The sequence below is a fragment of the Mauremys mutica genome, chromosome 19 (assembly GCF_020497125.1).
Source record: "Mauremys mutica isolate MM-2020 ecotype Southern chromosome 19, ASM2049712v1, whole genome shotgun sequence".
Taxonomy (NCBI): domain Eukaryota; kingdom Metazoa; phylum Chordata; order Testudines; family Geoemydidae; genus Mauremys; species Mauremys mutica.
The window spans coordinates 17,602,904-17,630,632 of record NC_059090.1 but is presented as its reverse complement, the minus strand read 5'-3'; the positions used below and the strand labels follow the sequence as shown (position 1 = coordinate 17,630,632).

Genomic DNA, 27,729 nt, shown 5'->3' with positions numbered 1-27,729 from the left:
CAAACTTTCCTTCCCCAAACTTCTTACTCAATTCCCAGAACGGAAGCAACCTCCGGATTCACATACAGCTGTTGGACATTTAACCCTTCGTGTCCATGTGGACTGCTCAACTGCGCCCCCCTCTTCTCCCAGCCTGCCTCTCCTCCCCCAGCCTGTGCCCCTCCCCTGCCTGAATTCCTCTCCTCACAACCTGCATAACACCCCTCCCCGCCTTCACCCCCTCCTCCCCAACCTGTGCCCCCTCAGCCAGCACTTCTCCCCTGCCTGCACTCCTGTCCCTTCCCTTCCTCCACTTTCCCTGGCTCCACTGCTCTCACTTTTGGTTTCTCTCCCAGTTCCGCTAGCTTGGGGGATAAAGGCTTTGCCTATCGGGCTTCGCTTCTGCTCCAGTCGCTACCATGGCTTGCAGCAGGCAGCTGGCACCCTATTTCAAGCCGGTGAGTCTCTCTCAAGGTGGGGGGGGGCACAGGGAGAGGGACCCTTGGGTTTGGCTGGGACACAGGGGCAGGTGCAGGAGAGAGATCGGGGAGAAATCAGGCAGAGTTATTTCTTGTCCCCTCCTCCCACCCCCATTTTGTAGCAGCTGAAATGTGTCTTGGGTTTCTCTGTTATCCCCAAGTTGCTCCTCCCAAGCTCCTTTCTGGGCTCAGGCTGAGTCACCTGCTGACAGTGACCAAGGACCAGATTTCCAAAGGTGTGCAGGGGCCAAGCGCCACAGAGGGGCACCTAGTGGGATTTTCAAAAGCAACCGGGCACCGTGAATGGTCCCTTAGAATATGCGCTAACAACTTACGCTAAACCAGTGGTTCCCAACCAGGGGTACGTGTACCCCTGGGGGTACTCAGAGATCTTCCGGGGGATCCATCAACTCTTCTAGATATTTGCCCTAGTTTTGCAACAGGCTACATAAAAAGCACTGCCAAAGTCAGTATAGACTAAAATTTCATAAACAATTATTTGTTAATTCTGCTCCATATGCTAGACACTGAAATGTAAGTACAATGTTTATATTCCAGTTGATTTATTTTATAATGATATGGTAACAATGAGAAAGTCAGCAATTTTTCAGGACTGTGGGCTGTGACACTTCTGTATCTTTTATGTCTGATTTTGTAAGTTTTTAAGTGAGGTGAAATTTGGGGGTACACAAGACACGGACTCTAGAAAGGGGTATTGAGGTCTGGAAAGGTTGACAGCCACTGTGCTAAACTCTCTGTTCACCCCTGTATTTAGTTGTGACACTTCGAGGACCTTTTCCAGACCTGGAACTCCATGTAGCTTGAAAGCTTCTCTCTCTAACCAAGAGATGTTCATCCAATAAGAGAGATTACCAAATCATAGAATATCAAGGTTGGAAGAGACCTCAGGAGGTATCTAGTTCAATCCCCTGCTCAAAGCAGGGCCAACCTCAACTAAATCATCCCAGCCAGGGCTTTGTCAAGCCGGGCCTTAAAAACCTAGAAGGAAGGAGATTCCACCACCTCCCTAGGTAACCCATTCCAGTGCTTCACCACCCTCCTAGTGAAATAGTTTTTCCAAATATCCAACCTAGACCTCCCCCACCGCAACTTGAGACCATTGCCCCTTGTTCTATCATCTGCCACCACTGAGAACAGCCGAGCTCCATCCTCTTTGGAACCCCTCTCCAGGTAGTTGAAGGCAGCTATCAAATCCCCCCTCACTCTTCTCTTCTGCAAACTAAATAAGCCCAGTTCCCTCAGCCTCTCCTCATCAGTCATGTGCGCCATCTCCCTAATCATTTTCATTGCCCTCTGCTGCACTCTCTCCAATTTGTCCACATCTATTCTGTAGTGGGGGGACCAAAACTGGACACAATACTCCAGGTGTGGCCTCACCAGTGCTGAATAGAGGGGAATAATCACTTCCCTCAGAGGTGGCTCTAGGTATCTTGCCGCCCCAAGCACGGCAGGCAGGCTGCCTTCGGCGGCTTGTCTGCGGGAGGTCCCTGGTCCCGCGGATTCGGCGGCTTGCCTGCGGGAGGTCTGCCGAAGCCGCGGGACCAGCGGACCCTCTGCAGGCAAGCCACCGAAGGCAACTTGCCTGCCGCCCTCGCAGCGACGGTGGAGCCCCCCCGCGGCATGCCGCCCCAGGCATGCGCTTGGCGTGCTGGGGCCTGGAGCCGCCCCTGACTTCCCTCGATCTGCTGGCAATGCTCCTACTAATACAGAAACGGTCCGTACCGGCAGAGCCGCTGACGGAGGGAAGGGGCAGCAGTGTTAAAGCACTGCCGCGGCAAAGGACCCTGCAGCGCTTTAATGTCCCTGCCCCTTTTGCCCCTGCCTCCGGCCGCTGATGGGCGGCGGGGGAAGGGAGCAGCTGCCCTGGGGCCGGCAATTAAAAAGGGCCCGGGGCTCCAGACACCGCTGCCCCTACCGGGCCCTTTACATCAACACAGGAGCCCCAGGTGACACGGTCCAAGGGCTGGTTGAGGGATGCTGACCCCCAGCCCCGCCCCTTCTGCCTGAGGCTCCGCCCCTTCTGGGGGCCAGAGGCCCGTCCCCGTACCAGTAAGTGTCCTCAATTACTTTCACCCCCAGCTCCATGTTCCTCGCTGGGAGCATGGGAGCTGCCCAGTGCAGCCGGGCTCAGAGCTAGGAGTGAGGAGCCAGGCAGTCGCAGCCTGGGTCGGAGTGGGGGGCTCAGGCAGCAGCCTGGCTGGGAATGGGGAGACGGGACCCTGGTGGGAGCCAGGCTCTAGCTGGAGCCACCAACCACCTCAGGCTGACAGCCCAAGCTGGCTATGAGCGGCTGTCTTGTCACATTTACAGATGGGGAAAGAGAGGCACAGGGAGGGGAAGTGACTTGCCTGAGGTCACCGACCAGGCTGGGAGCAGAGCAGAGAGTCGATCCCAGGTCTCCTGAACGAATCCATTATTCTATCCACCAGGCCACACTGCCTGGCAGGAAGGAATGCTGACTGTTACCACTAGGATCGACTGAGCTTTGGCTGTTTCATCTTATGGAGCTGGGCTGTGAGGGACGTGCCTTTACACAGCAAGTCATGCTCTTTAGGAACAGTCCTCAGAGAGAAATTTTTCAGCATACTGACTTCAGGTCATCAGGCTGGAATTGTAGTGACTCGTCAGGTGGAGGAATTTAAAGCCACAGCCAGATGCATGGGAGATGAACATCAATTCAGGATTAGAAAAGTGGTTTAAATATTGTACTCTCTAATGTTCACTGTGTTGCTTTCTTTCTATCCCCCAGCCTCTCCCATTTACTGGCCCTATTCATGGCGGTCTTCGTGATGGATTTATGGTTATCATCAGTGGAACTGTTCTTCCTGCATGTGACAGGTGTGTGGCTGCTCCACTTCTGTGCCTAAAATCAACTGTTGAGAATCTTGGAATGTTTCCACCCCCTGGAACATGTCCAGGAAGAGGTTAGGAGGTTTGCTCTAGTGACTCAGAGGAATTTGTCTGTGGGAAAATTTCCCCCATTCCCAGAAATATTGATCTAGTTCTGACCTGTTGACACAGTGTCGTTCAGATACGGCTTTGAGAGAGTGCAGGAATCAGGTATGAAAAGATGGTGAACTGTGCATTGCTGACAGCTAAGCGATCCAAATTCAAAAGCGTTTTGAGTTCCTGGATCAGGCCATCAGAGCCTATATGTGTCATAGAATTGATATTCTCTGTCTCATTGGTGTCCAGAGATATAAAGATCTTATGCACAAATACTGTAGGTGAATGTGTATGCATTACTGGATTTAGACATACAACTAACGTCACTGCAATACAGTACTCTTTCTGCTGACCATCTTTAATGCATATAGAATATAATCCCTGATTCAGTAAACATTTGCTGAACCTTAAACACATGAGTAATCCCATCTCTGTTCAGAGGAATATTTGACATTAAGGACTTTCCTGAATTGGGGCTTTAAAAAGGCAAATTAGAGTTCACACCATTTAGTAGAACATAAACTAGTCACGTTATTATTTTTAGGTTCCTTTATAAAAATAGTGCAACCAAAACATCCCTTTGTCTCCTCCGTCCTATTCTCCCAATAAGAGTCTGATCCTTCAAGCTGCTACTTTCTTGAATAATTTTTACTACTTTAAATCAGCAGGATTACGAGACGGGATAGGGTTTGCACGATCAGGCCTGACGGTACTATAATTGATACTATAGGAAATGCACCTTTGATAGAGGCGTTATCGCAACAATAAGTAGTTCCAATCTTATAATGTGCCAGTCACGCAGTTATCTCAGCAGGAAGGTGAGTTAAAACACTGGAAATATCTCAATAGGCTCAGTAGCGTTGAAACATGCATTGTAAATATTCAAGTTGTTCGTTTGAGCCCTGATCCTACAAATATTTACTACTGGGAATAATCTTAAACATTCCAATTAATTCCAATAACTTCAATGGGACTAGTCATGGTAAAAAAGTCTCTGCCCAGAAGTAAGCGCTTGGAGGATCATAACCTTAGTTGGTTTTCAGCAGGAGAAAATCAGTTAGCACAGGCTTAGCTACTGAGTATGATCACTCTGAGGTTTGTTTTCACAATAGACTAGATTGTGATCATAAATTAATGTTACTTTAGACTTTCCGTGCAGAAATGTTGTAATGACAGAAGAGACATCTTTGAGAGGGAGCAGAGGCTAGTCCTCTATAAAGACTATTCTGGATACAAGTGAAAGCACACTGGATTTCTTAACCATGCTCAGTTTAGTTCATCTTTGTACTTTTTTTTTCTTCACAGGTTCCAGATAGACTTTCAGTGTGGATCCTGCCCATATCCTCAAGATGATATTATTTTTCATTTTAACCCACGATTTGAAGAGGGTGGATATGTGGTTTGCAATACTTTTGAAAAAAATAATTGGGGAAGAGAGGAGAAGAAATATGCAATGCCTTTTTTTAAAAGTCACCCCTTTGAGATTCGGGTTTTCGTAAAATGCGACTCATTCCTGGTAATTTTTTTAATACTGTATCTGCAGTTTCCTTTTATAGGGAATCTTCTATGGGAGTATTTCCATTTATTGGAATGGGGAATGGACTAAAACTCTGTGCTTACTTTTGAATTTTAGGCTCTGATGCTGAAAACACTTGTGCCCATGTTTAATTTTACATGATCATACACTTGTGCCCATTGGCTTCAATGAAACTGCTCAGATGTGTAAAGTTAAGCATGCGCATATATGTGAACAGGAATCGGCCTTAATCCATTTAGATAATTCAAAGACTAGTCAGTTTTGCGTGAGTTCTTAGTCAGTTGCTTGTGAATTTCGCTTTTGGGTTCACAGGCACTAGCACAGTGCAGCAGTGTTTCGGTTGCAAAAGCTGCAGGGAAGTGTGGGTTTATTCTGAATTGTTTCCACTAGATTTCCGTAAAAGTTCAAAGAAATATTTTTATTGTTCTTAGGTTTTCTAATTTAAAAAAAAAACAAACCTTACATTTTCTTATGGGCATGAGACATTATCCTTTATTCCAAAAGAATAACTTCTGCTTTTTACACATGGCAGGTTGCTGTAAATGGAAATCCCTTCGTGCAGTACAATCACCGGATTCCATTTTCCAGAGGGAACTACATTAGGGTGTCTGGGGGTGTGGATGTGGCAATCATCAGCTTCCAAGATAATGTTGTAAGTGCCGGTTGCATGTATTATTGTGTTTCAGAACCCCGAGGGGAACTGGAGAGACTCTAGTATTTGCAGAGATTTGGGGCATGATCCAGTGAGAATCTGAGTACATCCTGTGAGTTGCTGAATATCTCAAACTGGCCTTGTCCCCATTAGTGTTCCCATTGGTGGAGCTTTACCAGTGTTAGACTGACAATGGGGAAAACGCTAGTGTGGACAGAGTGCAGATATTTTTTTATTGCCATGTCATGCTCCAAGATGATAAAAAGCCAAGGCCTGTCTGTGCTAGTGCTTCCAGTTTTGCTGCCACCAATGGAACTGCAACTAAACTGAACCAACAGTGGGAAAAAATGCCAGTGAACTGAGTGAGCTCTGAGCTCAGTGTGGGATGAGGATGTTCAGATCCTTTCAGGAATCATTGGGATCCTTGCAGGATTCGACCCTTGGTTCTTAAACCCAATATTTTACTTGTAAAAAAAAAATCCTCTGATGTATTCCTGTATTTACTGAACTGGAGGCAAACCTGTCAGGGAAATAGTAATGAGCCTACTGCCAGACCACCTTGTGTTATAAACCTGTTAAATATGAAAAGTCAGGGGACTGGATTCCATGCTCCGACTGGAGACCTACAAGGAACTTGTAGGTGCCTACAAAGAACAAGTAGTGTCGCTGATTCTGATTCTCTCTGAGTCAGTACTAGACCAATGCCCCAGCAGGGGGTTAGAAGAGGCTTCATAGTTTCGTGTATTTTTAAGGCCCTTTAATTTTCCCCTGAGCCTCTGCAGCTGGGAGTCCCGGGTTGATTTAAAGGCCCTGGGGCTCCCAGCCACAGCCGGTGCCCCAGGACCTTTAAATCTTGAGAGGCACCGCCTCTTCTGGTTGAAGCCACGCCTCTTCTCTGGTTGAGGCCACGCCCCCTGAGGACTCCGGCAGTAGGGTAAATCCTGTAAGTTACTTTCACCCCTGGTAAAGCAGCAAGTTCCCAGCCTGCAGTACCTAAGCAAAGTGTGTTTCTTGTGCACTGAGTGGTCCCTTTACAAAATTGTCACCAGTGCCCGAGGCCCTTACAATGACAGGGAATTATTAGGTGAGATGTGTCTAGATGATCTCAGCAGGTGAACTACACTCTGTGCTGCAGAGGAAGGCAACCCCCGCTCCCCCCCCCAAGGTCCCAGCCAATCTGATCTGGGGGAAAATTCCTTTTCAACCCCAACTCTAGCAATCAATCTGACCTGAGTATGTGAGCAAGAGACAGCAACCAGGCATTTATAAACGCTGTGCTGCTGCAAGGACTGTCTTTCAAATCAGATGTGAAACCTAGGTGCTGACCCCTTCTCTGTGTTAACGACCCTAGCTCTTCCTGCAAAAGTTAGGGGTGTGAACCCTCCTTTCCTGTCAGGGGTGAAAGTAACTGAGGACACTTACTGGTATTGAGGGGGTGGCTCTGGCCCCCAGAAGGGATGGGGCCTCGGGCAGAAGGGGTGGGGCTGGGGGGTCAGCATCCCCCAGCCATCCCTTGGACCGCTGGCCCCGGGCCCTTTTTAATTGCCGGCCCCAAGGCAGCTGCTCCCCTTGCCCCTGTCAGCGGCCTGAGGGAGGCACAAAGGGGAAGGGACGTTAGAGCGCTGCAGGGTCCTTTGTGGCAGCAGTGCTTTAATGTTGCTGCCCCCGGCCCCCCCGCTGACCGGGGAGGTGGGGCGTGCAGCAACGTTAAAGCACTGCCGCGGCAAAGGACCCTGCAGTGCTCTAACGTCCCCGCCCCTTTTGCCTCCCGTTGGCTCTGCTGGTATGGACCCTACCGGCAGGGCTGCCGACGGAGGGAAGGGGCAGCAATGTTAAAGCGCTGCCGCGGTAGCGCTTTGAGGACGGTCCTTTGCCGCGGGAGCGCTTTGAGGATCCTTAAAATGCTGCCGCAGCAAAGGACCATCCTTAGGGCTTGGCTACACTTGAGAGTTGCAGCGCTGGTGGAGGCTTTCCAGCGCTGCAACTTAGTAACTGTCCACACCTGCAAGGCACATCCAGCGCTGCAACTCCCTGGCTGCAGCGCTGGCTGTACACCTGGTCTGCTTGGGGTATAACGAGTGCAGCGCTGGTGATGCAGCGCTGCTCGTCAGGTGTGGCCACACACCAGCACTGTTATTGGCCTCCAGGGTATTAGGAGATATCCCAGAATGCTTTTAACTAAATTACTCTCTTTGTTTTGTTATGCTGCCTCTCTTTGTTTTGTTGTGAACTCGGGGCTCCGGGAGCTGCTTATCTAAAAAACAAACACAGCTCCTGTTTGCTGTGATCAATCTGTAACTGACTGTGAACAATCAAATGAGATAACCCACTACCTTGCTGTGAATGAGGCAGGCAGGGGGATGAGTGTTTGCTTGAGGAGAGAAACAGCGGGGGCAGGGGGGAGAAAGGGAGTCCGTTGGAGCAGCTGCTTATCTGGTCTGCAGGCTGTTTGCAGTTAAGAGTAAGGGGTTGGGAAAATTTTCTGATTTTGCAAGGCAGGGAGCTGATACACAGTGTTGGCTCCAAAACTCCCCTCTCTCTCTCTCCCCCGCTCCCTGTCACACTCCACCCCACCCCGCTCTTTTGAAAAGCACGTTGCTGCCACTTGAACGCTGGGATAGCTGCCCATAATGCATCACTCCCAACAGCACTGCAAATGCTGCAAATGTGGCCACACTGCAGCGCTGGTAGCTGTGAGTGTGACCACACACCAGCGCTTTCCCTGCACAGCTGGACGACCAGCGCTGCAACTCCCAGCGCTGCAACTCTCAAGTGTAGCCAAGCCCTTAAAGTGCAGCCGTGGCAGCGCTTTAACATTGCTGCCCCTTCCCCCCCGCCCTCCCCACCCCCACCGTCGGCAGCCCTGCCGGTACGGACCCTACCGGCAGGGCCCCCGACACGGGAGGCAAAAGGGGCAGGGACATTAAAGCGCTGCCACGGGGCTGGGTATGGGCCGGTGCCACCTCACTTTTATCCGTTTCCTCTCCAGATTCCAATATAGGTAAATTAATTCTTCCTGCGGGAATTCTCTCTGTACTTTCAGTTGGACACAATATACTTTCTAGGTATCCTCTGGCGTTTTACAGTGTGGCGGTGCTCAGATAACCTGCAGCCATAGGTGTGCTGGTAATTGAGTACTGGCTGAAGTAATCTGAGGACTGTGTTGTGAAGCTTAATTAGTGAATGTTCCTAAAGTACTGTGAGATCCTTGGATCTGTGCAATTCCCTAGAGAAGTATGAAGTGTTACGTGTAATATCAGTTTCTTGCAGAGTTGTACTTACAACTAATGGTATCTCTGGGAGAATTGTCCAGATTATTTGATTTGTAGAATATCTGAAGTGTTTACCCTTTTCTGGGAGAAGCGGGGAGGGATATAAATGACTTCAGAGAATAAAAAAGCCCCCTCTAGATTCTAGTAATTAAGGAACCTGCTTTTATAATAAGATTTTCGATGCCCAGAGCAAAATATAACAGTGCACAATGACATAAATATTTCATAATCTAGTATATGACATATATTTAATCTTTCACAAAGATATCTGGAATAGTTAGTATTTAATATACAGCGATTTTCTTATTGAATCAAATATTACAGGTGCGTTTGAGCATTCTTAATTTGTAACCTAACTGAAAAACTAAAGCCCCTCATTGTTTTCCCATTTTTATGATTCCCGTTTCTTTGCAATAATCCTACTGTTGTGTATAGATTTCCCCCACTGATGTTTGAGCAAAAGGAAAGGGGCAGAGTCTTCTCACTGCTTTATCTGGTGAATTAGACATTGGGCTGAATTAAGTACCACAATAACTGGGTGTAATTCCCATGAACTTTAATGGATGCTAAATTTACCATACTCCAGGGCTGCCCTTGGCTCATGGTCTTTAATCTCTTTCCCCACTGATTCTCCATTGCAGATCCTGGTTTACTTTTGATGCATTGGGCAAGGAATTCATCTGAGGATTCAGGGAAAGAGGGCAGGATCTGGTTCAAATATAGTTTTTTAAGTCATGGTTGAAATAATTTTGATTCTGCAATCTAGTCCTAGTGAACACTGGGGCTACCTAACAGAACTAGCTCATTATTTGACACACACTGAAGATTCTAGCAGTGAATTAAAAGAACTATCACAGGAATACTGAGGAAACTCTCATGGTATTTACCCCCATGCCTGTCTGCTACCAGTGCTGTCACCATTAATTTGGAATAATAACTGCTGGAAAATTCATGACCATATATGTATAAAATACAATTTTTAAAAAAAGAATCATCAATTTAAACAGAAAGATTTAGGGGAAGAAGAGCAGGATTGAGAATACAGTTCCAGTATGTCCTCTGGGAGGGTGCATCATCACTAGTGTGGAAATCTGTTGCTTAGAGCGTCTAAATATGTCTAACATATCTTATCCTAACAATCTGTCCAGTTCACAGTACAGCAGGAAACGTAGCTGTTTCTGCATCTTTACCTTTAATGGTAACATGGCCTGATGAGAAGGCAATAAGTATTGTTTTTGTTTATAACGTGGGGAAATTGAATCACAAACAGAAGCCCCAATACAACAAAGCTCTTAAGCACATGTGTCACTTTTACTTCAATGGGATATAAGCATATGCTTAAGCATCCTTCCTAAACAGGGTTGCTTTCTTGAATTTGGGCCAGATGAGGGCCATATTTACTCACGCTGGGGAGCACCGTACCTTATGCCACACCTACTTCCACTTCCCAGTACTCATGGAATAAGCTATTTCTCACTGTGAGTCAAGGTGGCAGAATCTGGCCCTTTGACATTTGCCCAAGCTTGCGTAGTAAGTTCGTGGAAGAGTGTGTACCCAGATTCCCTGACTCCCAGATGGGTGCTGGAATCACTAGACCACAATACTTCTGTCAGCTGATTTTGCCATTGGACTAATTTTTTCTTTTTTTAATTTAGTCCCTGGGTGCTTGGTGTCCTAGAGCAGCTGGGATCGTAAGTGTTTAACTTTCTTTTTGCACTTCGTTCCTTTTGTTGGCTTGTATGAACCAAAGTTGGAAAACAGAGCAGATCTGACAAGCTATATTTATTTCTTCTCCCCCCAAAAAATCTGAAGCAAGAATTGTTCAGTAGCCACAGGATTCTGAGCAATTTTATCAGAAAGAAACATATTATCAGAGCATGCAAAGATAATAATGGCAGTATGTGAAAAGAGAGAAAAAATAATGGCAGTATGTGAAAAGAGAGAAAAATATCACTCTCTGGGCTTTCTTCATGACGTTTTCAGGGTTAATTTGTACATTCACAAAGGGTACGTCTTCACTACCCCCGATTTCTCAGGGATCGATATATCGCGTCTCATCTAGATGCGATATATCGATCCCCGAATGCGCTCCTGTTGACTCCGGAACTCCACCAACGCGAACGGCGGTAGCGGAGTCGACATGGGGAGCCGCGGACGTCGATCCTGCGCCGTGAGAACGGTAGGTAATTCGATCTAAGGTACTTCGACTTCAGCTACGCTATTCATGTAGCTGAAGTTGCGTATCTTAGATCGATCCCCCCCCCCCAGTGTAGACCAGCCCTTTGATTCACTTGCATTCTGTGTTGCTAGTGCCTCCTAGTGCCTAATCTTTTATTTGTTAAGTACCAAGATTGTCTTTCGCTTTTCAGACCAATGCAGCTTTCCTGATACACAGTTCGCTCCTGGACCAACACACAGAGCTGGTCTATGTGAATAACGTAGCTGAAGTCAATGTACTTAGATCTACTTACCGCAGTATCTCCACTGCAGTGAGTCAACGGGAGACGCTCTCCCGTCGATTCCTCTTGCGCTTCTCGTTGAAGTGGCGTACTGGAGTCGACGCTAGAGTGATCAGTGGTCAATTTATTGAATTTATACTAGACACAATAAATCGACCCCCGCTGGATTGATCGCTGCCTGTCAATCCAGCCAGTAGTGTAGACAAGCCCATACTGATGCTGAATCCATTTGTATTAATTATAGGGAAAATTTTCTGCTTGATTCAGTGGGCTAAATAGAGTTCTCTTTTACATCATGTAAGAAGAAAATAATTCAATTTGCTTACATAGCGTTAGTCTGGATTTTATTACATCAATGTCACTGAGAACGGAACATGTCTCAACCCAGTATTCCAGGTCTGCTCAGGCAAGCTTAGGAAGAACTAGACCAGCCAACTTTTGTACCCTTCTTATTCATGTGTGCGCGATATTACGACTCCAGCCCGGTGATTTTGGATGGATACTAATGTGAAATGATTGTCTTGGGGTCCAATCCTGTGAGGTGCTGAGGACCCTCAACCTCCATTGCTGCCAAGGAGAGTAGAATTAGGCCAGTGTTTGGTGCTTTTGAGAATCCCATCCAAGAAGGATTGGGCCCTTTTCTTTGTTGTGTGTCGCTTCTGAACACTCTGCTCTCAGAAGTCCGTGAGGTTCCGTGGATGTCACTAGGAACAGAATTTGTCTCGGTGGCTCTACATTAGGCAGCACAGACAGAAAGCTTTTATTAACCAAATGTCTAAAAGGGAGCTTGCTCTATTCGCTTTCAAAATTGTCATTGGAACCTCCTCCCTCTCCCACTTTAAAGACCCTGGTGTGGTTTACAGACTTTTAAAATCAATACACACAAGTAAGGCACAGTTAAAAGAGCGAGTGGGTTACCCTTAACAATTGGAAGTGTGGCTCTTATGGAATTGGTAAACACACTTTTGTTTTAGCTCTGCCTGCTTATCACAGCTGCCTGTTCAGATGTGTGACATCTTTTCTCCTTTCCTTTCTGTTTGTGGTCAAATGCTGCTTTTCCACCTGGACCATACCAGCTGCAGACTTATGTAAGTCTTTATAACATTATTTTCTGGTTGGTGTCACTGGGGAGGTGGGTACCTTTTAAATCTGAAGTGCTGAAAAATCAGATGAGAGAGAATTCTGGCGGAGAATGTGATTTCAAAGAGCCGAAAGACTGTCAGGAGGAGTGACTTCTCTGAATTGTTACATTGGGAAAGAATAACGCCCACTGGGTTTTCTCTCTCACACACACCTCCCATCCCCCAAGGTGCTCCCTGCAGATTCAGCTTAGAGCATGTTAATGATGTAGGGAAGCTTGGACAAGCACTCCCTGCTGCACCTGTTCTATGGAGGGTGGAGCCCAAGATGGACCATTCATATCCAGATCCAAGTGTTGCCAGGATTATGGCTTATTTGGATCTGGGGTTTTTGTTTGGTCCTTACAGCGAAAGGAGGACTGGCTACACTCTGCTGGAGTTCATGGGTGTTCAGATGTGATGTTATGGTTTGGGCCCTTCACTAAGTGAATGTCTCATGAAAAGCAATAACACAGGGGGTGCATAATTTCATTACGAGTGAGTCTCAGGCTTTTTCAGATACACAGCTCCTAAAGTCATCCTCTTTTCTGCACAAGAGTCTCAGCTGATGAAAATCAGTGTAGGTCTATTGACTGATATGAAACTATGCTGATTTACACCAGCAGAGGATCTGGCCCTTAGGGTATGTCACCACTGCACCTGTTAGCCTGCTTACCAGCCCTATTGGACAACTACACGCTAGCTCTGCTTGAGCTAATGTGCTAACAGCAGCGTAGCCACAGCAGCACAAGCAGTATGTACCCAGGGGTCGGGTAGGCTTGAACTCAGCTCGCCTGAGCAACCTCGCATGCTGCCGTGTCCACACTGCTATTTTTAGCTCACTAGCTCAAACAGAACTACAGTTTGTTTGTCTCCCCATGCTAATAGCAGCGTAGCCACAGCAGCACAAGCAATATGTACCCAGGGGGTCGGGCAGGCTTGAACTCTGATAGCTCATAAGAATGGCCATACTGGGTCAGATCAAAGGTCCATCTAGCCTAATATCCTGTCTACTGACAGTGGCCAATGCCAGGTGCCCCAGAGGGAATGAACAGAACAGGTAATCATCAAGTGATCCATCCTGTTGCCCCCATTCCCAGCTTCTGGCAAACAGAGACTAGGAACACCATCCCTGTCCATCCTGGCTAATAGCCATTGATGGACCTGTCCTCCATGAACTTAGCTAGTTTTTTTTAACCATATTATAGTCTTGGTCTTCACAACATCCTCTGGCAAGGAGTTCCACAGACTGACTGTGCGTTATGTGAAAAAAATACTTCCTTTTGTTTGTTTTAAACCTGCTGCCTATTCATTTCATTTGGTGACCCTTACTTCCTGTGTTATGAGAAGGAGTAAATAACACTTCCTTATTTACTTTCTCCACACCAGTCATGATTTTATAGACCTCTATCATATCCCCCCCTTAGTCGTCTCTTTTCCAAGCTGAAAACTCCCGATCTTATTAATCTCTCCTCATACGGCAGCAGTTCCATACCCCTAATACATTTTGTTGCCCTTTTCTGAACCTTTTCCAATTCCAATATATCTTTTTTGAGATGGGGCGACCACATCTGCACGCAGTATTCAAGATGTGGGCGTACCATGGATTTATATAGAGACAATATCATATTTTCTATCTTATTATCTATCCCTTTCTTAATGATTCCCAACATTCTGTTTGCTTTTTTGACTGCCGCTCCACAGAGTGCATTTTCAGAGAACTATCCACAATGACTCCAAGATCTCATTCTTGAGTGGTAACGGCTAATTTAGACCCCATCATTTTATACGTATAGTTGGGATTATGTTTTCCAATATGCATTACTTTGCATTTATCAACATTGAATTTCATCTGGCATTTTGTTGCCCAGTCACCCAGTTTTGAGAGATCCTTTTGTAGCTCTTCGCGGTCTGCCTGGGATTTAACTATCTTGAGTAGTTTTGTATCATCTGCAAATTTTGCCACCTCACTGTTTACTCCTTTTTCCAGATCATTTATGAATATGTTGAATAGGACGCGTCCCAGCCTGCTTCCCAGACCTGTTGGACAAATACGCACTGGCTCTGCTGGAGCTAGTGTGCTAATAACAGCAGCGTAGCCACAGCAGCACAAGCAGTATGTACCCAGGGGGTCAGGCAGGCTTGAACTCAGATCGCCTGAGCAACCTCACATGCTGCCGCGGCCACTCTGCTATTTTTAGCTCACTAGTTCCAACAGAAGGGGGTGTGTGTTTGTCTACCTGTGCTGGGAAGCTCTCCCAGCTGCAGTACAGACATACCCTTAGTGTCAGAAGCTTGATACAGTCAGTATTGCTTACCCCACAGTGCAGGGAAATGCCTAATGTATTGCAAGATTACTCGTGCTCCCTACTGGCGATAGGATCAACCTCTAAATGGATCTGAAACATCCTGACACTTTTGTTGAAGGATCTGTCTGACATCCTTTGTCATTTGTTTTTAACTGACGTGCATTTATTAGACGCCCACTGGTGGGTGAAAATAAAAAGGAAGCAAATATGTTCTGAGTGATATTTTTTTTAAGCCTGTTTTCCTGTATCTTTCACTAGCCTGTGCCATACCACACTTCGATTTTTGGAGGACTTTATCCATCAAGATCTCTCACAATAACAGGGACCATTCCTCTTGATGCTAACCGGTAAGTAGCAGAGACAGCCCCGTGTCTGCACTTCAGCCAGATGTAGACTTCTCTGAAGTTCAGGGAAGACGCACTTGTCAGTAAGGGTTTTCCCCCCAGCGTACAGTCATCGTTATATTTTAAATAGCTGCCTTAGGGCCGAGTTCTGCAATCCCTCTGCACACAAACACAGCTCCTGTTGATGTGTCCTGGCATCCTTAAGATTTTTCCTTTATAACTGCCTGGTGTTTCTCCCTACATGTTTCCCCCTCAGCTGCTGCACAACATGCCTGTATGCCTATAACCACCACTACAAGTAGGCCGGTACAGTTGGTGTTTGTTTAACAGTTTTGGGGATCAATTCCCATTGACCTGAGTGAGAGCATTTGCACCGACTTCATTGAGAGTCAGTTGAGGTCACTATTCCTTCCACTGACTTCAGTTTCAGCCACTTTGTACAGCTGAGGGTAAGATTTGGCTCTTGGTTTGCAAATTTTAGTCCCAATGGGAAATTTTGCCTGGGCTGCCAACTGCACCCTAGATTTCAGTGATGTTTAATGTCAGTGGAGGGGTCTGTCTGTCTGGAATAACTTGCTGAGTTGCAGTGTCTGTCAAGACTCCTGGCTACAGATGCTGAGAGCTCTTGGAATCTCCTGTCCAGCTAACTCATTCTGCACACACAGCTGTGACATTTTTACCCTGCAGACCGAAGGAAAGCAGTTCTTCCATACACGACAGAGCCTGCTTTTTTAAATCTCATTAGAAGTTGTTTTAGCGCTGTCTTAATTAATCTTAGCAATGTGACATTTCAGCCAAGGCATTTTATACTGAAAATGACAGTGGTATATTACCAGGAGAAGATAGTGCAACTTGAAGGTGCTAGTGTACTTTGTATAAAAATGTATTTTCTCTAAAGCTTTCAAACCTTTTGATTAAGCCAAGCTCGTTGTTGAATTTAACCTAATGAATACAATAATGATGAGTCAAATTGTTAGTCAGAATTTTTAAGGGGGCCTCAGCCAAGCATTTTACTTTGCACCGGCAGTTAATTGTGAGAATAATGAATTGCAAGCACAGATGGTGACATTTAACTGCCTGACTCGTAATCACATTCAGGTAACTGATTACCTGATTCTCAGAGGAGTGGACCGCTTACAACTTCCATGTAAAGTGAAGGGGAACTGCAGTTGCGCACCATCTTTGAAATTAAGACAGTAGGTGACTCAATGCTCTATAACTGGTGCCAACTATTAACTACTTGAAGCAGCCACAAATTGCAGCTGCAAAATAAAAGGATGCATATTTTATTCAAGTGGCTTAAATGCATGTACTGTATTATTGTGCTTGATACTCACTTTGCACTTCACACCTTCTAGTTAATCATATTATGTTTCCCAGATAAAACTGTAGTGAATGTTGGTTGGTTTGTTTAAAACTGAGGGGGTCTCATGCACGTGATTTGTGTCCGTTGTGGTTTAGATTCCATGTCGATCTGAAATGGGGCGAACACGTTGCCTTCCATCTAAACCCAAGATTCTCTGAGAAGACCATTGTCCGCAACAGTCAGCTGCACCAGTCCTGGGGGCCAGAGGAACGTGGCTTGCCAGGTGGCATGCCTCTCCTCCCTGGGCAGAGCTTCACAGTGAGCAAAACTATTTTAAACTGGTCACTCATTGTGCTAATTGACAGGGACATTTGCTTTTGGCCTTTGAGGCTTTTACATTCACTTGGGCACATTTAGGAAGAGAAATAGCACCTTAAATTGTTAAGTAGTTATTGACTCTTGGTTGTCCAGTTTGAGACCCTTTAAAGGAGCCTGATTTTTCAGAGGGCAAGTGCTTAGCACTTTCTGAAAATTAGGTCTTTTCAACGTGTCTCAAGCTAACAGCCTAAAAAGCAAGGTACTAAAATCCCTAGTCACTCTTGAAAGTTTAGGTCAGTATTCATAGTAAGGATAGCAGTAGCAGGACTATCAATGCTTGTGCTTCAGGGAATAAACCAGTGACCAGCTAGCATCGAATAGAATTTCCCTCCATTTAGGTGCATGAAGGCTTTACCATCCATATACATTCCTGCTGGAGGCAGGCTTCCCAGAGAGGGCGCTGGTCTGTACTAGAATTGTAAATCCCACTGTAGTAACACTTAGTGTTTGACATTTTCAGAGCTGTGGAGCCCAGTCAGCTCTGTGGGGTAGGTCAGAAAATATTGATAACCCCACATAACAGATGGGAAATCTTAAACACAGAGATTGAATGACTTGCCCGCAGCCACACAGCACACCAGTGAGAGCTGGCTGCAGAACTCCAGAGCCCCTGACTCCAGTCCAACGCTCAGTCTACCAGGTCACATTGCCCCCGTAGCGCTAGACTGATGACTGCTATGATTTTCCAGTGCAACTTTGCAAATGTATTTTTATAAAAGAGGGAGAAGTTCATATATTTTATGCCTTCTATATATTTTTTTCCTTAGCTATTGCTTTTTCACACTCATTTCTAAATGCCTGTTTATGGGATTTCTTCATTCTTTTTTTCCTCCTTTGGTTTTCAGATCTGGATTTTATGCGAAGCTCACTGCTTTACGGTGAGTGTGAATGGACAACACCAGTTTGCATACAACCATCGAGTTCCTAACCTGCAGCAGATAGACAGACTTGAAATAGAGGGTGATGTTATACTGACCTGTGTTCAGGTTTAAAATTTAAATCCTACATACAATTTATATAACAGCATCAGCTTCTGTGTACGCCTCCTAAAATTAGCAGTTTACTAGGGAATTTGCTACTGAAACTTAATCAAGAATCAAATTCTTTTTTTATAACCACTTCAACCTAACTAGCAATCCTGCTATTTCTACAATACCAACCCACACTTTTTGCATGAGCTTTTTATATGCTAGAACTTTCCTTCTGTTCAGATCATATTGTTCATTTTATAAGCCTTTTTACTATGATGATACCTTACTTTTGTAAGTGAATGATCAGGGATCTGTGCATTGAAGTTAACATTAAAACATTTGGAGAAAGTGCGTTGGTTTCTTCAGGACTCAATTTTTTTTTTTCAAACTTAAGGTTGAGTATTGTCATCTGGATGGATAAAGATTCTGTCTACATTGCAAGTTACTGTGGGGAAAGCCAGGGTCTGAATCTACAGCGCACCAGCTTGCTGCACATTGAAGTCCCACAACTTTCCCTGCACTGAAGCAGAATTCACATGGGACGTTACTGAGTGGCAGGGTGGTACGCTGTAGATTCTCACCTGGCTTGTCCTGCAGTAACTTGCCAAGTAGACAGGCCCCTAGGAGAGGGAAGCCAGGTAAGTGGGGAGAAGCCCAGGGGAACAGCAGCAAGGGGTAGGACTGTGCAGACCTTTGTTGCTTGTTAGCAGATCCCTGGGCTGGAACCCAGTGTAGAGGGTGGGCCTGGGTTCCCCTACCAGGCACTGGGAGATGACATGGAGTGTTGCAGATACCAGCTGGACAGCTGGTCTGGAAGGACTTTGGTTTCCCTTGAAGGGGAGGACCAGGGCCTTCCTTAGGATTTATGGGGCCCTACGCAGTATTATTAAACTGACAGACACCGAGCTTCATATGCAGCAGATGCTGCGGCAGCCCGACCCGGGGGAGGGACGAGGCAGCAAAGGATACTGAGCCGCCCGGCCTGCCTCACGGCGATGGAGAGTCACAGTTCCCTGCAGAGACCCCCGTACCCTCTCCCTCATGCAGAATGCACTGTGCTGGTGCATGTGGCTCTGTGAATACGGCCCCTGCCTAAGGAGACTGCAGTGCGTGCTGGGTGTGCGGGAGCCAACCCACTCTTACCTGCTGTCCCAGTTTTTGGGTGCCCTACGCAGCCGCGTATGCTGCATATACACATAGGCGGCAAGTTCCATACCCATGTGGTGCTCGGGCACCAGCAATATTCAGAACCAGGGACCCAGCTCCTGCAATATGTGGAGCCGGGTGCCCACCCCCACCTGCGCCCCCCCCCCCCTCACGCCTCCCCCGAGTGTTCCGCGGCCCTGACTTGCTGCCCCCGGGCCCTGCCCCCCAGCTCGTCTTTCCCGGGCCCAGGAGCAGAGAATCACTGACTGGCTCTTCCCTGAGCAGCTCCATGTTGCCTCCCAGCAACTACTGCTGCAGGGTCCTAGTGCCTCTAGGACAGACTGACTCTGAGCCTGCCCTGCCCCCTCAAACCCTTCCCTTTTCCGGCAGGACCCTTAAGCAGCACAGGGGGGCCCCCTTCTGCCCGCAGTCACCCCTCCTGCCCCATGCAAGGAGGCAGCCCCATCCCTCACCTCCAGTGAGGCTAACTCCCTCCCAGAGCCTGCATCCTGCATCCCAATCCCCTGCCCCAGCCTAGGGTCTGCACCCCAGACCTCCTCCCTCACCCAAACTCCCACCCAGAGCCTTGGGCAGGTGGGGGGTGGAGTTTGGGGGTGGGGCGGAGTTTGGGCAGGGGCGGGTTCAGGGCACCACCAAAATTTCTACAAACATGCCACCCATGCCTAAGGACAGCCCTGGGAAGAACCTTAGTGACTTGGCCGGAGAACCAAGCCACGAACAGAAGCAGCAGGAGTGAAAGGAGCCTCAGGGTGAAAGAGCCAACACGCAGAGACACCCACCAGAGGAGCACAGTGCCTGGCAAGAACTAATCCCCAGAGCTGCCAGCAGGTAACACCCCATATGGTAAGTGGACCCCATAACACTCGGAGTGATGGAGAATTTAATATCCCTTGGTAATCTGTTCCAATGGCTAATTATCCTCACTGCTTAAAAATGTGCATCTTAATTCTAGTTTGAATTTTGCTTGCATCAGCTCCCAGGCACTGGATTTTGTTATGATGGATTAAAGAACCACTCATTAGGGCTGGGGATCTTCCTGGAGAGGCTGGTGTTACTAACATCTCAGAGTACTCGGAAGGTTTTTAAAATGTAGTTCAATGAGAAATATTTTTCCTGTAGTTTACAATGCTCTTTTCTATCCCCAAGGCTGAGTGAAGTTTAAAAGCATATTTCTAGTTGAGGGTACCTTGCCCTGTGTATTAGGGATATGTATAAGTACTTTCCACCCTTCAGCTGGCCCAAGCTGTGTCTAATGCTTATATGCCGTTACTTTTTTTTCTTTAATTGAAATTTTTCTCACCCATCTCCTGTGTCTTTATTCTGCTGTCTCCATTAAAGGAACACAAACCCAACTGTGTTTGACTGAAACACTCGAAACCATGATGCTCCAGTGGATTAAAAATTAGATACACCAGGTTTACCTATGCCAGGTTATAATGGGGGAAAGGAAAATAGTAACTTCATAATTCCATATTATTGATAATTGTGTTGTGGTAGTGGCCACAATCATGGCTCTCTGTGTTAGGTGCTGTACAAACACATAGGAACCCACAATCCTTGCTCCAAGGATTTTACAATTAAAAGTGCTTGATCCTAAGCTCCTTCAAGCCAAGAAAGACTCCCATTGACTTCAGTTGGCTTTGGATCAGACCCTAAGCTTGGGGCTGTGATCCACAAAGTGCTAAACACTCTGGCCCTGATGTACCAAATAATGTACATGACTTCAATTGGATTAATCACATACTTAAAGTTAAGCACGTTCTTATGTCCTTTGCTGAATTGGAAACAGAACATTCAGCACTGTGACGGGGTATGCCAGGCCTCTGCTGCCCCTTGCCAGCAGCCTTGCTGCCTGGGAACACCTCCTCCTCCCCATGCAGGTGTCCTGCTGCAAGGGAAGAACAGTGAGTTTGGACCTCCAGGGGTTTCCTAGAAAGGCCTCCCATGATCAGCTGTAGGCAAAACCAGTGAGACTTGGTCTTGTGGTGCCAGAAGGGCTGGCAGCAGGTGGAGGCCAATCAGGGCCCAGCAGTCCAGATAAAAAAGGCTGTCTGCTTTCACTAGAGGCCAGTTCTGGGTGAAGACAGGACAGGGAAGTCTCTCCTGGCCCTAACTCAAGTAACCTGGCCTGGACAGGAATCTAATCTTGACAGTATTTGCCTTGGGTCTCTGAAGGACTAACATTTATGTTACGGGCTTGAACACCCTGGTGGCTAGTTTGAGTTCAGTATTAACTTGTTTTCTGTAATGCCTGTGCTGAGCCGGCTCCATGAGTTACCTGGTTCAGGTGACTCCTTGACAAGCGCCTTGTGCAATGGAGGCTTTAGTGCCTTGCAGGGTGGATAAAAATCAATTTTTTTAAATTTAAAGCTTTTTTTGATAAAATGCTTTTTGAGGAAAAAATTTATCTAAAGATAGTTTTAATTAAGATACATTATAGCTCAAAGATCTCATCATGGAGTAGGGATTATACATTCTAATTCTATAGTATGAGACAATATATTCATATAATGTTTAAGAAAAGTTTTGTAAATGAGTTCCAATAGTTCATGGATTAGGGACCCAATTTTATGGGGTCCCAGGGGCTTCTGTATAGATTATTTAGGTTAATCTTTCTATCTACCTAATGGGACTCAGTGCTCAATCTAGAACAGGGGTCTCAAACTCAAATGACCCCGAGGGCCGCATGAGGACTAGTGCATTGGCCCGAGGGCCGCATCACTGACACGCCCCCTTGCTGCCCCTGGCCCCACCCCCAATCCACCCCTTCCATGAGGCCCCGCCCCTGCCCTGTCTCTTCTCCACCTCCTCCCCTAAGCGCGCGGCTCCCCGCTCCTCCCCCCTCCCTCCTGGAAAGTGCTAAGCGCCACCAACAGCTGTTTGGCGGCTTGGCAGCGGGAAGCGCCTGGAGGTAGGCAGAAAAAAAAATGAAGAGTAATATAGTAGTATAGTATTAAAATATAGTATGCTATTAAAAGTCAATTTATTAACTTTTTTATTAACTTCTTTAACTGTAATGTGAAACGTCAGTGCTAATTTTGACAGTCATTTCATTTTTGGCCACTTAGCTGGCAGCGTTTTGCATCAACCAGAGCATCAATATTAGGTTTGATATCCTGAGACAAAACCAATCTCAGTGTTGCTTGCAAATGTTCATCAGTGAGCCTTGACCTTAACACAGATTTGTTAATCTTCATGGAAGAGAAAAACTGTTCACATATATATGTACTTCCAAACATTGCCATTATCCTTGCAGAAGCAGAGAATAACATGGGAAATCTTTCTTGTGAAAGAAACCTGTAGAATTCTGGAATTCCAACATCTGTATACTTCTGCTTCAAAATCGTGTCACACTGAAGCTCCACTAACTCCATCTGCATTTCCTCTGCAACATTGTCAATTTCAACAGCAAATGGTGTGGAAAAAAGTTGAAAATGTGGTTCAAGTGCCTTGAAATCTTTAAACCGCACATCAAACTGTTTGTGTAAGTTAGAAATGATCTCTGCATATTCTTTCAAGGATTTGGGTTCAACTTTTCCTAAGGAATTCAGAGTTGAGAAATGGACCAAATTGCCAGCAGTCAGCTGTTTCCCCCATAAAGTAAGCTTGACTTTGAATGACTTAATACTGTCATACATCTGTGTTATCACCTGTTTTCTACCCTGAAGTTTCAAGTTCAGTGCATTCAGGTGATCAGTTACATCTGTTAGAAAAGCAAGGTTGCAGATAAAAGTGGAATCAGCAAGCTGTGGAACCTCCTTGTTTTTCATTTTCATGAAGGAATCAATCTCCTCTTTAAGTGCAAAAAAACGCTTCAAAACATTTCCACGACTCAGCCATCTAATTTGAGTGTGATACAGAAGTTCCCCATATTCACTGTCCATACTTGCTAGAAAAGAAGTGAACTGTCTGTGATTCAGCCCTCGTGCACGTATAAAATTAACAGTTTTAACAACTACATCCATAACTTCTTTCATTTGTAGACTTTTACTACACAGGGTTTCTTGGTGCAAAATACAATGTATACTGGTGAAGCTAATTCCTGGTATATTGAGGCTGTTCAGTTTGGTCTTCAATAATCCAACCACACCAATGTTTTCAGAGCACATTGATGGCGCACCGTCCGTAGCCAAAGATACGAGTTTGTTCCATGGCAGCGCAGCTTTTTCAATGCACTCTTCCAATCCTTGAAATATGTCACATCCCGTTGTGGTACCCTTCAGTGGCATTAAGTCTAGCAATTCTTCAGTTATATTCAAATTGCAGTCCACACCTCTAATGAACACTGCACACTGTGCGGTATCTGATACATCTGTACTCTCATCAAGAGCAATTGAAAATACTTCAAAGTCTTTTGCCATTTGAATCAATTGTTTTTGCACATTATCAGCTAAATCCGTTATCTGTATTTGCAGACAAGCTTATGCCTTCAAAAACTTTCTTCCTATCAGGACATAAAATTTCACTGGCCTTCATAAGACATTCTTTTATGAATAAGCCTTCTGTAAAAGGTCGCGATGATTTAGCTATCATTTCGCTTATCACAAAACTTGCTCTTACTGAATCTTCGCTAGACTTGTTAATCCCTGAAAATAAATTTCTTTGCTTGGCAAATGCTGCTTTAAGTTGCTGAACTTTTTCCTCTCGGATTTTTCCGGTGAATGCATCATATTTTTCACGGTGCATCGTGTCATAGTGCCGACGCACGTTATACTCCTTGGGAACAGCAATCGTTTGCTGACAAATAAGGCATTGAATTTTATCTTTTACCTCTGTGAAAAAATATAAATTCTCCCATTTGTCTTGGAAAACTCTCTTTTCTTCCATGAGTGTTCTTTTTTTTGACGAAGTCATTTCCAAGCAGTTTTAATAAATATATACACTCAGTAATGCACCTCACTCAAAGGACAAAACACGCACTTAGATTTACTGCCTAAGGCTCTGGGAGGGAGTTTGGGTGGGGGAGGGGGTCTGGAGTACAGGCCCTGGGCTGAGTTTGGGTGGGGAAGGGGGTTTGGAGTGCAGGCTCTGTGCTCGGTGCAGGCTCCAGGCTGCGGCAGGGGGTGGGGGTGCAGGCTTTGGGACGGAGTTTGGGGATAGGAGGGGGTGCAGGGGTGAGGACTGTGGGGCTGAGGGTGAGGGGTTTGAGGCATTGGAGAGGCTCGGGGCATTGGAGAGTCTCAGGACTAGGGCAGAAGGGCAGGGGAAGGGCAGCCTGCCCTGGCCCTAGTGCAGGGGGGCGCTAGGACCCTGCGGCAGCAGGTGATGCCGGAAGCCGGCATAGCAGAGGAGTGGAGTCAGCGTGAGCTCCCGGGCAATGAGGGGGCAGCAAGTGGGGGCCGGGAGACACTGGGGGGAGGCGCGTGGGGGCGGCAGGTGGGGCCAGGGGAGAGACCCGGCCCCAAACATTGGGGAGCAGCGCGCGGGGAGCTTAGGCACAGAAAATAACTCGGGGAGGGGGGCGGGGGTGAGGGGAGTTTGGCGGCGACAGGAAGTAACTGGGGGAGCTCCGCGGGCCGCAGGGAAGAGCTCCGAGGGCCGCATGCGGCCCGCGGGCCGCATGTTTGAGACCCCTGATCTAGAAGATACCATCAGAGATGCTTAGTTTTGCAGTTCTCAAACTGTGGATTTGTGTCTCCAGAGATAACATGCTTGTTAACAGCAAACATAATTACAAAAAAAAATTCATTTAACTATTTTCGTTAAAAACAATTTTAACAAAAACAAACATGATTTTAAAAAACTTGAATGTTTCACTAAATTCAAAAGTTCATATCCTTGTTTTGTTAAAATATTATGTTTGCTGTTGAAGAAAATAATCCAGAATACATAACGTTGTTGTTGTTTTAGTTAAATAAAACAATTTAAATGTCTGTCTGGTGGTAATCTCCTCCTAATAAAGCATGGCAAGAAAATCCTCGAAATATTAATGATTAACTAGTTGAATTGGAGATAGTTCATCTCCCAATGACTTCATAAATATCTGCTTTAATTATCTTTGGTTAATGAAATAACCAAACAATCATTCATTTTCTGATATAGCAGTAAAACTAATCTGAAAAGTTTTCAAAATAAATCACTTTAAAAATGTGTGTTAAGGGGGCAGGGCTGCGAGCTCCAGGCTGAGCTCAGCTCCCTCCGTTCAGCCTGGAGCTCGCAGCCCCGCCCCCTTACCATGCGGCTCTGGCCCCGCCAGAGCCACACTGCAGCTGTCCAGGGACGCTCCTGGACGTGCTGAGGCTCCGGGTGAGGGAGGAGCCGGGGGGTAAGGGGCTGGGGGTGTTGGATAAGGGGCAGGGAGTCCCGGGGACAGTCAGGGAACAGGGATGGGGCAGAGCTGGGGGGGGCTGTCAGGGGACAGGGAATGGGGGGGTTGGATTGTGGGCATTCCGGGGGTCTGTCAGGACTCAGTGGGGGGGGGGTGGATAAGAGTTGGGGCAGTCGGGACAGGGAGTAGGGGTGGGGTCTCTGGGGGATGGTGAGGGGACAAGGAACAGGACGGGTCGGGGATTCTGGGGGCGGGGCAGTCGGAGGGCAGGATGTGGGTGGGGGTCGGATAGGGGGCAGGGCCAGGCTGTTTGGGAGGCACAGCCTTCCCTACCCTAAAGCTCATCCAGCAGTTTGAGGCTTGCAGAAGAGCCAAGCTGTTAGCTTTTCCATTAGGGCAACCATCCCTTTCACTTCTCAAATGCCAAATTATAGTCTGTATTTAATTTCAGTGCCATAGGGAGATTCACGTCAGGGGAGGGTAGCTTCATTTAAAATTAGCCACCGGGGGAGGGATCACATGAGAAGAGCAATATCCTTCCCAACCCTACCAAGGGAGACCCCCCTCCCCTGCATTCCCTGAGGCTTCAGAGGGGTTAATTCAGTGGTTCTCAAACTTTTGTACTGGTGACCCTTTTACATAGCAAACCTCTGAGTGCGACCCCCCCCCTTATAAATTAAAAACACTTTTTAATATATTTAACACTATTATAAATGCTGGATGGAAAGCGGGGTTTGAGGTGAAGGCTGACAGCTCGCGACCCCCAGTAATAACCTTGTGACCCCCTGAGAGGTCCCGACCCCCAGTTTGAGAACCCCTGGGTTAATTTAATTTTAGCACCCTGTGTCCATTCACATGCATGTGCTATTTTGAGCATTTCAGTTTTCACAACATAGGCTCATCCCAGATTCTGGAACAAGCTCAAATGCTTAGTTCGTACACAAGCTATACCTAAGACAAACCCACAGTAACCGTCTTCAGTTTGTGAGGGACCCCGTGGAGCCAGTCTCTAGGAAACAGATAAATGCATGGAGGTTAAGTCCATTAATTAGCCAGGCTGGGTAAGGAATGGTGTCCCTGGCCTCTGTTTGTCAGAGGGTGGAGATGGATGGCAGGAGCGAGATCACTTGATCATTACCTGTTAGGTTCACTCCCTCTGGGGCACCTGGCATTGGCCACTGTCGGTAGACAGGATACTGGGCTGGATGGACCTTTGGTTTGACCCAGTATGGCCGTTCTTATGTTCTAACCTAAATGAACCCAAAGTTATGGAGACGGATATGAGTCAAGGAAGCCAGCAGAGTATCAGAAACCTGGAAAAATCTCTGACTGGATGGGCTCAGGTGTTTGGTCACAAGCTGAGGTGGTTCAAAAGTTTTGGATTTTTTTTAAGCAGAATTTTTTTTATTGTTTCTTTAAACAATCAAACACAGCAAGCAGCAAATATTTGGCCACACACTTCTGAAACCCCAAACCATATTCAGGTTTTGGCAGACTAATTTCAGCTTTTCAATTAAAAAAAAAACACAACAAATTTTGAAGGAAAGCAGACATTGTCCGTGATATTTTTTTCTGCTTTTTAAACCCCCCGTAGTTTTCGATCCAGAAAAAGTTTTGACGGAAAATATTTGTTCAACCCTTTTAATGAGCTTTAGTGCCTTTTAGCACTAGCTGATGCTGAGTGATACCTTGTAAAAAAGTTTTCTCAAAACTGGGTTTGTGCCAAGATGCAGAAGGTTTATTTTTCCCAGGGCCGCCTGTGGGGTGGGGGGAGGGGAGCAATTTGCGCCGGGCCCCACAGGGGCCCCCACGAGAATATAGTATTGTATAGTACTGCAATTTTTTTTTATGGAAGGGCCCCCCAAAATTGCTTTGCCCCAGGCCCCCTGAATCCTCTGGGCGGCCCTGCAGACCAAAGGTCCATCCAGCCCAGTATCTGTCTACTGACAGTGGCCAATGCCAGGTGCCCCAGAGGGAGTGAACCTAACAGGTAATGATCGAGTGATCTTTCTCCTGCCATCCATCTCCACCCTCTGACAAACAGAGGCTAGGGACACCATTCCTTACCGATCCTGGCTAATAGCCATTAATGGACTTAACCTCCATGAATTTATCTAGTTCTCTTTTAAACCCTGTTATAATCCTAGTCTTCACAACCTCCTCAGGCAAGGAGTTCCACAGGTTGACTGCGCGCGATGTGAAGAAGAACTTCCTTTTATTTGTTTTAAACCTGCTGCCCATTAATTTCATTTGGTGGCCTCTTGTTCTTATATTATGGGAACAAGTAAAGAACTTTTCCTTATCCACTTTCTCCAAACCACTCATGATTTTATAGACCTCTATCATATCCCCCCTTAGTCTCCTCTTTTCCAAGCTGAAAAGTCCTAGTCTCTTTAATCTCTCCTCATATGGGACCCATTCTAAACCCCTAATCATTTTATTTGCCCTTCTCTGAACCGTTTCTAATACCAGTATATCTTTTTTGAGATGAGACCACATCTGAATGCAGTATTCAAGATGTGG

The 27,729-nt window shown here is 46.4% G+C and overlaps 1 protein-coding gene and 1 long non-coding RNA gene across 4 annotated transcripts in view; one reads left to right on the top strand and one right to left on the bottom strand.

Annotated features, from left to right (window-relative positions):
- Positions 1-293: 293 nt before the first annotated feature.
- Positions 294-18,122, top strand: LOC123353080 (galectin-9-like). 3 transcript variants are annotated; one of them, XM_044993852.1, is made up of 9 exons: positions 295-437; positions 3,229-3,317; positions 4,731-4,941; positions 5,495-5,614; positions 10,542-10,577; positions 12,422-12,433; positions 15,031-15,119; positions 16,578-16,740; positions 17,646-18,122. In XM_044993852.1, exons 1-9 carry the CDS (start codon positions 399-401, stop codon positions 17,790-17,792), a joined length of 906 nt encoding a protein of 301 aa, XP_044849787.1. In that variant the 5' UTR covers positions 295-398; the 3' UTR covers positions 17,793-18,122. The 3 variants fall into 3 exon arrangements, with proteins under 3 accessions (XP_044849788.1, XP_044849787.1, XP_044849789.1); XM_044993854.1 differs by lacking the exon at positions 295-437 and adding an exon at positions 2,509-2,528; XM_044993853.1 differs by lacking the exon at positions 10,542-10,577 and having other exon boundaries at positions 294-437.
- LOC123353081 overlaps positions 17,958-27,729 on the bottom strand; it is a 31,335-nt gene continuing 21,563 nt past the window's right edge. The window contains exon 2 of the long non-coding RNA XR_006574390.1: positions 17,958-18,053. This is a non-coding gene — a long non-coding RNA (uncharacterized LOC123353081). The remainder of the gene's footprint in view (positions 18,054-27,729) is intronic.

Bases quoted from the DNA above. Each gene is read 5' to 3' on its own strand.
- LOC123353080 (XM_044993852.1), top strand. From the start codon at position 399: ATGGCTTGCAGCAGGCAGCTGGCACCCTATTTCAAGCCG. The intron at 15,120-16,577 runs GTAAGTAGCAGA...GTTGTGGTTTAG, and splicing joins ATTCCTCTTGATGCTAACCG to ATTCCATGTCGATCTGAAAT. The intron at 16,741-17,645 runs GTGAGCAAAACT...TTTGGTTTTCAG, and splicing joins TCCCTGGGCAGAGCTTCACA to ATCTGGATTTTATGCGAAGC.